This window comes from Camelus dromedarius, chromosome 7, assembly GCF_036321535.1.
Source record: "Camelus dromedarius isolate mCamDro1 chromosome 7, mCamDro1.pat, whole genome shotgun sequence".
Classification (NCBI taxonomy): Eukaryota; Metazoa; Chordata; class Mammalia; order Artiodactyla; family Camelidae; genus Camelus; species Camelus dromedarius.
Genome location: NC_087442.1, coordinates 66,858,345 through 66,872,557, shown reverse-complemented (window position 1 = coordinate 66,872,557; position 14,213 = coordinate 66,858,345). Strand labels below are relative to the sequence as shown.

Below are 14,213 nucleotides of genomic sequence, written 5' to 3'. Positions count from 1 at the left end.
AGAAGAAGGCAGTTATTACTCCCATTCTGTGATAGAAAGATCTGCATAAGTCCCACTGGTTGGACTCATTTTAATTAACCCAACCAATGGCCATCTGAAATCAGCCCTCTGAGATAAAGGAAATCTTACTCTCTTCCAAACTAAATTTACCAATATCCACAAGCTATTTTAGACAGGGCTTTTCATTCAAGAGTCATTAATAAGATGAAGAAAATTCCAGCAAATTAAAAGCCTAACTGGGACATTTTGTTCAAGGAAAATGGAGATCTGTTTCTAGAACCACTAATCACTAAAGGAATCCTAAATGTCTTTTGCAGCTCAGTAAGTCTTAAAATAGGATTTGGTAAATGAGTATGAACTGAGGTTGTGCACTGCCTGAGTACATGCAATGGACCCTCCAGTGCTGCCAGGGGACCCTCTCTAGGCCTGGGGCTCAAGAATATATATGCTGACACTACTTTTATGCATCAATATACCCTACTCCCACACAGTTACTTGAAATAAAATGTAAGACTGACTATTATATCCAGTTACCTTAGCAATAAAAGTTATAGAAATGGCAAGGTGAAAAGGCTTTTCAGTCAACCATGCTGGTTTACTTTGAACCAATTCACTTGTTTTAGTTTTATCATTTCCTCATCAATATCCATAATCAAGCCCCAGAACTAGAAGAGTAACTCTGAAGAGTGTCTGGCCTTGTCTTTGGTTGGTGATTAAATCCTCCAGGGAGGGTGATGGATTATTCTCTTCTTGATCATCTCTAGCGACTTGAGAAACTTTGAAGGTTTGAGCTTTGAAACGGTAAACAGATTCTTCCAAATAGTTCCGCTTGTGGGTTTCAGGGACTAAAACCAGTGGTCAGCAAAGCAAGGCTCACAGATCAAATCCTAGCCCAGCATCTGTTTTCATAAAGCCTGTGAGCTAAGAATGCTTCTACATTTTTAAATAGTTGGAGGGGGGTGGAAATAAAAAAAAAAAGAGTAACATTTCATGACAAGTGAAATTTAAATGAAGCTCACATTTCCATGTACATGAAGTTTTATTACAATGCAGCCATACTCATTCGTTCATACATTGCCTGTGGCTGCTTTCCTGCTACAATGGCAGAGTTAAGGAGCTGCAACAGAGATCACATGTCCTATAAAGCTGAAAATATTTACTATCTGACACAGTACAGAAAAATTTGCTGGCCTCTGACAGACAATTGCAATAGTAGTATCAATTAATTTTCAATTATTTGTCCCCATCTTTTACTTATTTTATGATGATCCTAAAATGAACTCAGCTGAAAATATTAAAAAAAAAAAATCCAGCAAGAGTGTAATCTCTGGCTGGTTATTGTGAAAGTGAACTCCATTTTAGTGTCCAAGGAATAAGTCAGATGTTGGGATTTTTTTTAAGTTTATTCCCCTTGAGACCTTTTCTTTAGAGCAACCTTCATTTAGGACCTGGGTATATAAACCTGAGATAATGTTCTTGGTTACTATAAAATAGATGTGAGGCTACGTAAGTCCTCTTACATAGAGAAGAAGTTCTACTCTACATATCTTTTGTGTAAAAAGGTAGATATGAGCAATATACTGACTTTAAACTTGCCAATAAAATCATCTTCCTACCCCAATTCCCAGGAAATTGATTTTCATGAGGAGGAGATAAATGATCTGCATATTAGCCTCCCATTAGGAATGCCCATGAGCTACAGGAAGTAGTTCTACTGATAGACGTCAGATGACAGTTGACCAGATTTGTCTTCAAGAACTAGAGTCCGTCAATGACCAACCACCTGGGAACCTAGAGACCCCAGATGGTAAATGTAAATGACTAGACCCAAGCAATTGTTCCATACAACCATTTAAACCACCTGTTCTCCTTGGGAAGAGTATAATGACAAAGATCTACACCAAAATACTATGGAACATTTGTAATCCTAGAAAGGACCTGATTACTAGTAATCAAAGAGGGGAAAAGTCAACAAGAGTAAAATTCAATCTTCTAAATCAAGTGAACACATATCCAATTGCTCAACATTGTTAAATAGCATGATATAATTTATCCATAGAAGACACCATCTCACTCAGTGGAAAACTGATTTAAATATGTTTCGACAGAGTGCTAAGAGATACTACAGGTGACAGTTGACTTAATGGAGTATTTAAGGCTTCCAAACTACTTTTAGAAAAATAACAAACAACTTCTTCTACCACTTGTCGAATGTCAATTAAAAGTCATTAGAAATATGATTCATCTGTTTAAGCCATTCAACATTCCACTGAGCTATGCAAAGGCAAGACATAAAATTAGAGTTTTATAGCCAGGATTGGTCTGAATATTTTCCTCATACTTTTCTTTCTGCCATACTTCTTCAGTGCTTGGAATAAAATGACAAACCACTGGGATCCAAAGGAAAAAGTCAGCTTTTTCCAAAAATGGGACTAAGCTGACAAAATCTACTTAATATCTAAAATTAGAAATAAAATAAATAAATCCTTCAATACTAACTACATTTTCAGAGAGTTCATTAAAATTTAAGGAATTTTTGACATGTCAGAGATTTTAGTCCAGTGACAAGAGAAGAAAGAAGCTACCTGGGAGCAAATCCCAATTATCTCTATAGTTTGAAACATACACGCTGAGCACAGCAAAGATGGAGAGAGAAGTGACAGGTGACTTGTGGAAACATCCCAACTCCATCCAGTCTGTACAACTCTGCCAGGGTTCCTCTGAAAGGGTGCGAAAGGGTACATTTCAAATGTATTTTCATTCTTCTGCTTAAATTTTGATCAAGATAGGGAAAGGCTCATCAGCACTGCTGGCAGGATAAAAGTGAGCAATGCCAAAATAATTTCTTCGTTAAGATAAAATTCAAGAAATTAAACATCGAAGAGGTCTACGTTACACAATGCCCTCCCTCAATTTCACAACAAACAATAAAATAATGGCAACCTCACCTATACTAATGAATCCCACAGTAGTGATGTATACAAAACAATAATTCAACAGTAACAGAATGGTCCAGTGTTTCACTCACCAGCCAAATGAACTCAATTATTTATTTTTCTCCCATTTTCCACAAAACTAAAGACATCACCTGCTGAATCAAAAGTTAGAAGTCATATCTCATTGAAAGACTTGGGGCAAAACATTCAACAAACCCTGCCCATATGCCCTGCCTGTCTCAGCCAATCACCAGTCATTTAAAAAATATGGATTAAGATCCACAAAGATCACTGTTTATTGGAAACAAACCAGAGCACCTTCAATTACCAATGGCCAGGAAACTCCCCTCTCTCCCAGTTCTAAAACAATTAAGTTTTACACAAAATTGGTCAAACCCAGCTTCATTCAAACTTCTTTCAATAAATAATATTCAATTGTGCAAATACTAGTATAACCTGTCTGTCACAGGAAATATCACAATTATCTGGAACACTTTTGAGTAAGAACACTTATTTCGTAACTACTTACGGTACAACCACATTCTTAGTATGAACACAGTTAAACGCAATTTTCTAAAGTTAAGTTCCTGCCTTACTAATATAAAAAGAAAACTTCCATGGAAGCCATAATCCTTAAAGTCTTTAGCAGAAAAATAACCATACAAACCCTGATGCTTTACAAAGGGCAAATGTCCCACTGCTTTTTTCTGAAGACCATGAAATTATCCCAATACTTTTATATGGTCATCTGTACTTATACACAAGCCATCCCACTTTCTTCTCATGATTTTGCAAGTGATTTGATAAACAAGCTTTCCCAATCATTCTATATTATACTTCAAGTATTGCATAAATGGTTTCAAGCCATTTGACTTCTGTGATACTGTTAACTTATTTGAATTAATATAAAGTGTAGTGTAGGCTTCTCCTTTCCCCCTCCTTTTTATTTTTTTTTCAAGAATCCCACTTTCAGTCAAGCCCTTCTTACCAGATCCAACAAGGAAGGAATTTCAAAGGCGATTACAAATTTAGATAACCAAGCACATGCTGTCTCTTCATAAAAAAATCACTGCTTACTTAGGCTTCTGAAATCAAGAAGGATACCCTATGGAAAAATGAAAAATCTATTGTCTTTCTTTGTTCACCATTTTTAATAGAAAAGATGTTTTAAGGTCTGTAAGGAAAATAAATAATGGGAAAAATAACTGTACCTTAAAAATTTTTTTTTCAAATCTTCCCCAAAATATAAACGGAACAAAGACATAAACGGGATTACAATGCATATGCTCACATCTGCCCTCCAAACACACTTTTTATGGAGAAGTTATAAAGAAGAAAAGTTACCCATTAATACATGGCATGCATCAGCAGTGCGCTGGTGGGCTTAAACTTGGTTTTGAGTTATGTGTATATACAGATAAATCTCTTCCTGAGTTGAGCTTCGTCTTCAGTTGAGACCCAAACCATCTGCTTTCCTATTTTTGGCAAGATACTTGACCACGTGATAAGGCAATCAAACACTTCAACCTCCTTCCCTTTTCAGCGGCACGGCCCTCCTCTGTGACATCACCAATGTGCCAGATATGAGGACAGGCTCTAAACTACAGTTCTGTAAAAACTAGAGAGCAAGTTTCTTTGTTCAGTAGTCTGAAGGCTATAGCACTGTCTTTTCATATATTTGGAGATCTTGAGGATTTCAGTTGAACAGATTCAAAATGGTCTTCTTTTTCCTATAGAAAAAAAATATTAAAACAAAATCAACTCACTAAAATTTCAGTAAGATTTTAGGATCTTATGTGTCCAGAGTAAGTTTTGGCAATCATTTTAATCCATGTATCTGCCACTTGTAATTAGGATTTTTACATTTACATTTACAGGAGGGTGGCAGACATAACACAGATAGCATGCCCACCCTGAAGGATGCTTTTGATGCCCAGGATATAAGACACACAATCCAAAACAGAAGCAAATACCAAAAGATGATTCTTGTGAAGAAATCACTGAGGCCCTTTCTAAGGGGACATCTGATCTATAAGGGGAAATAGATGATCTATCCATGCAAATTGTAGACAAAGTAGAACTGACAGTCAACTAAATATTCTCGAGATAACGTAGGCTAAATAACAGTGAAAAAAAAGGACAGCAGAAATAAAGGGATTATCAATCAGACATTAAACCATTCGAGTTCACTGATATGTTTTAGGAACATCTTCAGGGTAGGTGCCTACTAAAGATATTAAAAACGAGTCATCTCAGATAATAAATCAACATTTAATGCCAATACATGATTTGGCATTTGTTACAAAATATATTCAAAAAGTAGCCTCTTAAGATAGACTATTCTTCTTCAAAGGAGAAAAAGAGAAGAGATGAGATTTCTCCCAACGTTCTCATTGTTAGACTTGGACAAAGCTTTCTGAAAGCTGCTGGAATGTGCTGCGGTTGGGGGGCGGGCTACGCTATTGAAGTGAATGAAGATGAAGAGAACGAGGATTCCTTTAAAAATGAAGGAAATAGGAAGCAGATCAGTCCTGGGTGCAAATGGTTGTGGGTCTAAAGCAGAGAAGTGAAACAAGAAATAGACACCAAGTATCTGTCCGGAAGAATAAGGTTGCTTTTATATCTCCTCTCATTTGGGTGGAGAAGTTCAAGACTTTAGATAAAAGTTTAGAGCTACACAGTCAGGATTATAGGGGAAAAAAAAAAATCACAGCGTGAACGTGATACAATTCCTGCCACCAGGAAGTCCCAGTCAGTCAGTGGTGTGAACTGCACACACTTGTATGTATAGATCCCACTCTATCAGCCATAGAAGCAAAATGTGAACACAGAGGACATGGCAGCTAAAGCCCTAGGAAGCTAAGGGTTTCCAGTATTTTACTTTAAATATTACCGTGAGGATAACCAACAGGTCTCTGCTTCCCCTCCCCATGGAACATGCTGAATCACATCTTCTCAAATCAAAGCCACAAAAATCTCCACTCTCCTTTCTAGATCATGGCTAATACCCTACAGCTCTTTCCTGTAATAACAGTATGAGCTTCCTGATGGCAGGCATTTTGTATCCCCTAAAGTCTAGCCCTGTTCCTACTACACATTGGTGATTATTAAATTGAATTATCATTGGTTATTCCAAAAAAATTAAGGCTGGTAAACGTGAGACTTGAGGCAAGCTCTCCTAGAGCCAGTGAGTTGGGACTGAGATCTACAGGTTGTCCTCCCAGGACTTGTCATCTCTGCAGAGGCAGGGAAATGGGATCTGTTGGTGTTCACACTGTGATTATTTTCCTATAATCCTGACCATGTAGCCATTCCCACTGCCATCAGTCGATTATTCCATGGAGTGGCCAGACACCACCCAGTCTGCAGCATGGACAAACAGGAAAAGTTGAACCAACTGCCCTCAAGCAGTCTCTCCAAAGACAAAGAGACACAATGGTTTGAGGTGAATTGGGTACTGTAAGGTTTACAAGCCAGCAGAGAGGTCACAGGCACCATCAACCAGTGCTGCCTAACTAAATAGGTTCCATTTGGGGTCCCCAACCATCGTAAATAATAGTTTCTTTCCAGAGGCACCATGTGCAACCTAGGGTGTACTTCTTGTGTAGAAACCAGGCATTAATTTCTCTCCCCAAAATAGTGTGGCTTGTATTTGAACCCCAGGAGTGATCATAAATGGTCATAATTCAACTGTTTATGGAAACATCCTTGATAGATCACGTAGCCCTTAGACAACTGCAAAGATCTTTTCAAAATAACTCTCCGTGGTTACTCAGATGAGGTTCCTGGAGGGACAACTGACTTGTTATTCATACTTACACTATGGGTAGTTATTCAATTAGAAAAGACAGGACAAAATTTGTCTCTGACTTTAGCTGAAGTAATGAATGACACCACTTCAGCCCCTGAAGGAATTCAGGTCAACATTAACCCACTGTCTATACACTGTTAGGAACAATATAATTGCCCTAAATATCCTCCTTGAGGCCCAAGACCAAGTCTGTGCAATCACTGAAATACTCTGTTGGACCCAGATTGTCTTGCTGGACTGTCATCATCCTAAATCAAAAGGATAATGACCACCTGGCTGAGTGCGCTGCTCACCAAGTCCCCCTACTGTGGCCTAGGTAGACAACAGTGGGAGATACACTGGGTCTTGGTAAATTTTTGAAAATACCTTTTATCCTTTTCCATCTGAATCTTCTAGAGGAAAGATCTCAATACCAGTGGAAAGGTCTCAGGCTGAGTGGAAAGGGCAATGGAGGGACTTAAAGAGAAAGCCACCTAACTTCCTAAGGTGGACCCTGATGATTCACGGAGTTTGTTCAGCTGTTTGGGCCTGGGACCGTGGTATGATTGAGGTCAGTAATACAGGTTGGTCTGATCTTGCTGTTTAGTGTCTTGTTGGTAGTAGATTTATTTAGGTGCTTTATGATGCAAATTGACCCGATATGATTCCAGCCTTAGCTAGTCAGATTAATCAGAGTGGTTAGAGGAGTGGTGTACTAATGGGAAAATTTACCAGAAGCCAAGATGGTGCAGAAAGGAGGACTGGATTTTGTTGGGAGACAATTCCCCATGGTTCTCTTGCATTTCTGCACAACTTACAAGAGAGACACTGATTACCCTTTGTTCTGGACTACCTTTTCAAAGTTCTTTGTATAGAAAGCAGCCTTTGAAGATAGAAATATAGACTCCTTCCAGAACAAAGGGCAGGCTTGCTTACAGTCTTGGAAATAGTGTTTCCATCTGGAGCAATGAACAGGCATGCTACCTGTCGAGTACAATAACAACAATATCTCCCTTTGGAATAAAGGACGGAGATGCTTACCGCCCATCCCAAAAGATAAAGGTTCCCAAAGTTTAAGGTTCCTTTCTGGTAACGCAGCCCACTGTGTGTACAAGAGTCATCTGTTCCATATAGCCCTGTAGGAAGTGAGGCTTTGGAACTGGTATAAATGCTGATGTTCTGCTGAGTGCTTCTGCTGTGAGTGTCAAACTGTCCTTTGTCTCTGACCGGAAGTCTCATGTCTCCTAAGGTATTCATCAAACCATGGCAGGCTCACTTGTCAGCTTGCAAGCAGGGTAAAATCTAGAGCTTGACAATCACTGTACATTCATGATTCCATAGCAATAGTATCCTTCCAAACCACCACACTGAGAAAAATTAATCATTAGTGTAAGGGGAATAGGGCTTATTCATTTTATTTTTAAATACTTCCCTGTTACATATTTATGTGCCTAAATTAGGAAATGATTGCTAAAACACTCTCAGTAAATACAATCTTTTGCCACTTGTACTTCCTGCTGAAAATCCTTTGAAATGAATTTTCTCTCTTCTGTTTCATTTTGGTTTTATTCCTGAGTAGGTAAACTGGTAATTTCTCATCTTTTAAGTCAATGGTGAAGAATGTCAATAAAATGTTTACAAATAATATTTAGGGTTTCATGTTCTCTGTTTGGATACAGTAATCATTTCAAAGCCAGCAAATGTGATGGCATCTCAGAAGGTAATATCTCAACATTTAATATAACTTTCATTTTTCCTATATGAAACAATCTTGTTGTAAAATAAAGTATAAATGAATATGAGAACTTTTATTTACCTAAACTTTTTGGATTTTAATATTACAATATATTATCTTTGTGAAAATTCAAATGTTACAAAAATGTATTACTGCAAAGACTAAAGACATCCATTCAATCAAAACTCCCCAAAAGCAGCTACTGTTAGTGGTTCCCCACTCAAACACCAGCAATAGAAATGAGACCATCTGTTGTGTTGTTTATACTTTATCTTGGACCTACTGAGGTATCAATAGACTTAGCTACCTCAATCTTTAACAGCTGCACAGGTGCACAGTGATTCCATTATTTTGATATATGGAAATTTCTTATCTAACTCCTTACTGATGGGATTTAAGGCTGTTTCTACTTGGGTTAACCCACAAAAACAATGCCACAGTGAATATTTTTGTATTTACATCCTTACGTACCTCTTAGAGTATTTCTGTTGAATAAATACCCACAGAAATATAGACATGCTGAATGAGAGGGCTTGTGTGAATGCTGCTGTTAGGTTAATATGGCCCTTTGTTTATAAATGCACGGTAATACCAGGTTAAAATTCTGCTCTCACCTTTGTTGCCAAGGATTTGAGTTTTCGCAGTAGCGACTGTTTATTGGAATATACAACTTCCTCTTCATTATCTTCTCCTTCCATGATAGCACAACTGTCTGCAGCTGGGAGTTCACACTCTTTTGAGTTAGTTGTCATTACTAATTTGGAATATTTGTACTCCAGTCTAAGCGGTGGTAAATAAATAAACAGATAGAAAAAGTGACTGTTTAATGTAACTTAATACTTTTTTGGGGTGGTCATACACCAGCTAATTAAATTGTCTTGTAGTACAGTTACTCCACCAACAATTCCCCTCACTCACAGCCATAGCACCACATGTTTTCACTTATGTACCATCTACACACAAATCTTTTCCAGAATTTCAGAGAATCAGTGTAATATGGTTAACTCTATCACTTATTTAATACACTGACTAAATTGTTCAATTATGATGAACTGTTGGAAAACAAAGAGAAAATTTGAGGTCTGGATTCATTTTCTTAATTTACACATACTTGAAGACTAATTCACTAGGCAGTTTTCAAAACTTTAGTTTGGAAGAATGAGAATATTATAGAGGCAAGTATTTGGTCCTTACTTTTTCTCTAAATCACTTGTTCCTTTCTACTCCCCATCCCTGCTATTACAACTGTCTCTAGAAAATACAAAAGAGAACGTCCACAGCCTCATTTTAAAAGAGCCAAAGCACATAACTTATTAATATACCATCAGAGGTTAGGTTCAGTATTTAACTTCAGATTCTTGAAGTCCTGGAGTATGTAAGTGATACTTGCCTGTACACCTGGTCTGTTTCTTTGCAAATATCTACTCACAAGGAATTGAAAAAGAAAAGGCGGGCAAGAAGGCAGCAAGTTGTCATGAAAAGAAAAAGACACAAGGAGAGAATCTGCCTTGCGTTCTCAGCTCTGTAGCCTGAAGCCTCTTTTCTTTGTTCTATAACAAATGGGCCTAATTCAATTATCTCTAATGTTCTCTGATCTCTGTTGTCAGAACAATCACCTCCATTTGCTTTCTTTAAGTCCTTCCCTGTAACTCCTTCACTAGGAGAAATTTCCTGTGTCTCTGAGAGAAACTGTTGGGTATAATGATTAAGTGTAAAATTTTCACAACAAAAGAGATCCTTCAGTTCCTATAACAGAGGTTACTTACTTCTGATTCTTTTTCCAGAAGTAGCAAGTGAGGGCCACCAGCAAAACGGCTGTAAAAGCGCCCACACCTGCTCCCACTTTTAGCCAAAAGTCAACTGTTTCGCAGGTTGATAACTTTTTCTCAGGCAGAGAAATTCCTTTAATGCACCATTTAGGTTCATTCCATACATACAAGGTTTCCTTTGGAAAACAAAAACACAAACACAGATGACATGAGAAATGAGGTTTAGAAGGAGAGAGGCTTTGCTGACCCTTTCTTCACAGTAGGCAGAGAGGATTATTCAGCTTTCATCTAACAGAAGCTCCAGAAAGAGATGGAGAAGAGTGAGATTAAGGAGATGAATGAAAAGGCCAAAAAAAAAAAAAATGAGAGAGAGAGAATTTTCAGACCAGAAGGTTTGCTATATGCTGAAGAGGTTGTTGAATAAAAATGATTCCATCTGGATATCTCATTTGAGCTATTTTCCCCAGACTTCTGATGATCCCTGACTTCTTAATCATGTTTTTAAATAAATGCTTAGGTTGTTTAATATAACTAATCGGAACAGGTTTCACCCACTCATCATGTAGGTCCATGTCCCCCAAAAGCCTCTCGCCTGAGTGGAAGAGCAGACCTTGGACCCAGGACACAGAGGTGCACCATGACTGGCAGGCATGCAGACTGCACCCCCTTCTCCAGGCCAAAATCAGCAGGGTGTTATTCTTGGTCACCACCACCCACATGAGGTACTTACTCTCATCCTCCCAATTTGGGGGGGGGCAATATTTTCAAACATTGCAACCAACAAATGAAGAGTACTGGGTCTCAACCAGCATTTTTTAAAAATAAACAGATCAAATAAAACAGATCAGAAACCAAAATCAGAGTACAGTGCATGGTTCCCTAAATATTTCAGCATATACAGTGGGCAGAGGCAATCTGCATGATGATTATACCCACTGACATTAAATGACATGAGGCATTACATTTTTTGTTCCTTGTGTCTTATTAAATTTTCTGGTGAATTGTGGTCACTTTATCAACACCCTACCAGAAGCGTAACACTACAATGTTTTATTTCATACACACACAAACACACACACACTTTTACAGTCAGTCTTCAAGTGAATGATGTACAGGAGAATCCTATTTAAAATAATCCTACTTTACTTTGAGGAAAAGTTTCAACCAAGATAAGAACTTTCAACATATTTTTTAGAAAGGCCGTTAGCCGTTGAAAAAATTTTTGCGTAACATTTTCATTAAACTTAGTGTGAAAAAACCATTTTTAAAATGGCTCACATGATTTTTATACAAAAGATGAGGTGAGAAATGAGGAGGCATGAGCAAGTTGGACAGCTGCCTCTCTACGTGGAAATAACGACAATAAAGAGGAAAATGTGAGCTGTAGTCGGCAAACACTGACTTCATCGGAAGGGCATTCCAACAAGAAAAAAAAAAAAGAAAAAACACTGGGAAAGAGTTTATATGGTTGTATCAAATGCGCCAATGAAAATGGCAAGCGCTCATGTCCAATAAACATCTCAGAAATGAGCCATTAAAACCTCAAAATTATTCAGGCATGTACTTCTAAAGCCAGAATTCTTAAGTTATCAATAAGCCCCTCAAATTGTTTACAAAAAAAAAAAAAATCAAGCTGTTGGCAGAATTTTTTAGTCATTAAGCAACTTGGTTGTTCTATAAATTTCTTAGTCATCCGATTAAATTAGGAAGCTTTATCCCCTAATCATTAAGTCACATGTCACTGGCAAATAAGAAAGCAGCTGACACTGCAGCAGAAAAATGTGTTCTTCTAGCATCAGGGATACTTTGTGGACAGGGTGAGATCAATTTGATGATAAAGGTAAAAACGTTCCTCTTAGTGATAACACAGTATCTCCTCAAATCTTTACTACTGTATAACATTTAGAAGGAACACTTAATACGTACTTAGAACCTAGTATAGATTTTTGATATCCAATTTGATAAGAGCACTTTTATCACAAGTCATGTAGCTCTTTTCGTTTCTATCAGCTCTATGTGGAAGACTAGTTGTGTGTAAATTTAACTTCAAGCACATCAGGGTTAGATGCCTTTACAGAATTGGGAATGCGGGACTCAGTCAATATAGAGTGAAAAATTGTAAAGGATAGAGAGGCAATAGGATAGAAACACAGCAGATTTATTAAAAATTAAAAGATATCCATCACTATATTTTGCAATCATTGTTTTTTTCTATCGTAAGGCTTTGGCATCCCAAGAAATCAACCCTTGTTGATTACGTTCATGGACATAATGGAAAAGGCAGGGAAAGTTGTCACTTGTGTTACAGAAAGCTCACTGAAGAGCAGACTTTTTGAAATATTTTATTCAGAGATTGGAGGTGAGCAGACTGCATCAAACCCATTTGTTTGTTATCGCAATGAAATACACAAGGAAGGACATTCATATTTTTCTAGTTAAAGCTCAATTTCATTTGGCAAATATTTTCAAAACTAACATCTAACAGAAGGGCATGTTTAACTGATTTTGGTATTTCTCAAATTAAGTTTGGAACCATAGCAGGGAAGTTTATACCTCAACATGTAAAATACGACAGAGTGTTCCACAAGATATTATTCTTAAAGCAAAAATAAACATTTAAAAAGCATCACCTCACAACTGTCTGTTGCTAACATTCTTCTAAGATATTGAACAGAGGTTCTTTAATGACGGCAGTTTGAATGAGATAAAACTAGAGAAACTGTTGCCACCAGACTGTCTTAAACTTCTAATCATTACTTCCAGAACAGAAATGTTAAATATTAAAGTGTTTGGATAAAAGGTCATTTTGCTTTGCAAAACTCCTAAGTTAAACTTGGTGGCCAAAGAAGGGAATGCATCTTTTGTTTTTCATTTACTCTAAAAAAATTATTGTAATATATAGTTTATCATAATTTTAGAGAAAAGGTACAGATGAATTTTCACTGTGAAGCATAAAAAGTGTATCATTATTATTACAAGGATTAAAAAAATTTTTTTTGCAAGGCTAGAATTTTCATCCCTGACCCACTTAAAAATTGAAAAGAAACCAGCTCCACAGTGCCTTAGATGTGTAAGCAGCACCGTCTCTCAGAGCTCTAGGCTGGAATGAGCTACCTACGGGTAAGCACACTTACTGAACTTAAACACCTTCTAATTTTCACTTTAATGTCTTCTACTTGGGGACTTTTCTATTTTGTATCAATTAATAAAAACTCATTTTATATTATTATGCCTATATTTTATCATAAAATATGAAAATAAGTACTGTTTCATAAAACAATTTTATTTTTAGGCATATCTCTGTGTCTGAGTTTGTGTCTGTGTACTAGGCTTGATGTACAACGTATTTCTTACTACAGGTTCACTGTCCTTCAAGTTTGAAAAATAGGTTTTTTTTTTTTTTCCTTAGAGGTGGACACTACTACTTCCAAATATGCTAAATGTACAAGACTGGGTGGGGGCATTCGGATTTCCTCTCACATTTTTGCCCTTCAACTTGCCAACTAGAAGCTCTTTTTAAGACTTCTCTGGACAGAACGGCTCCTCCTCTCTGTTCCCCTTATACAGTCAACATTCGAGCATGTTCCTCCACTCCATGATGACCCAAAAGTCAGTACGATCCCATCCACCATCTAGATCTCAGAAATCCCATTGGAATCTCTGATCCCCACTCTCCAACAGGGTCCCAGCCACTGGTGCTGATTTATTGTCTCATCTGTGCTTCTTTAGTGTCATTTCAATGGACTGCAGGACAGTAAGGTGGTGAGTCAGTCATCTTGAAGGAGGAAAAGTTTGTGTTTTTATATGGTACTAGTCAAAGCTGGTGCAGTGAAGTAAGCACTCTCAAACACCACTAGCAGAACAAATTGGACAACCCAAGCAATTCAGTAGTAAGTATCAAGAACCTTAAAAATGTCTATCTTCTTGAATCCAATTAATCTCTTTCTGTTTATAAACTCCAAGGAAATAATCAAATGTCCAAC

The 14,213-nt window shown here is 37.4% G+C and overlaps 1 protein-coding gene across 2 annotated transcripts in view; it reads right to left on the bottom strand.

Annotated features, from left to right (window-relative positions):
- Positions 1 to 299: 299 nt before the first annotated feature.
- The window catches only part of ELAPOR2 (endosome-lysosome associated apoptosis and autophagy regulator family member 2), a 230,751-nt gene continuing 216,837 nt past the window's right edge, over positions 300 to 14,213 (bottom strand). Inside the window, exons 22-24 of one of the 2 annotated variants that reach the window (XM_031454811.2) lie at positions 10,228 to 10,406; positions 9,076 to 9,241; positions 300 to 4,666 (exon numbers count right to left, since the gene is read on the bottom strand). In XM_031454811.2, the coding sequence (XP_031310671.1) occupies positions 4,607 to 4,666; positions 9,076 to 9,241; positions 10,228 to 10,406 (405 nt within the window). In that variant the 3' untranslated portion in view covers positions 300 to 4,606. The remainder of the gene's footprint in view (positions 4,667 to 9,075; positions 9,242 to 10,227; positions 10,407 to 14,213) is intronic. The other variant, XM_010977996.3, reaches the window with a different exon arrangement.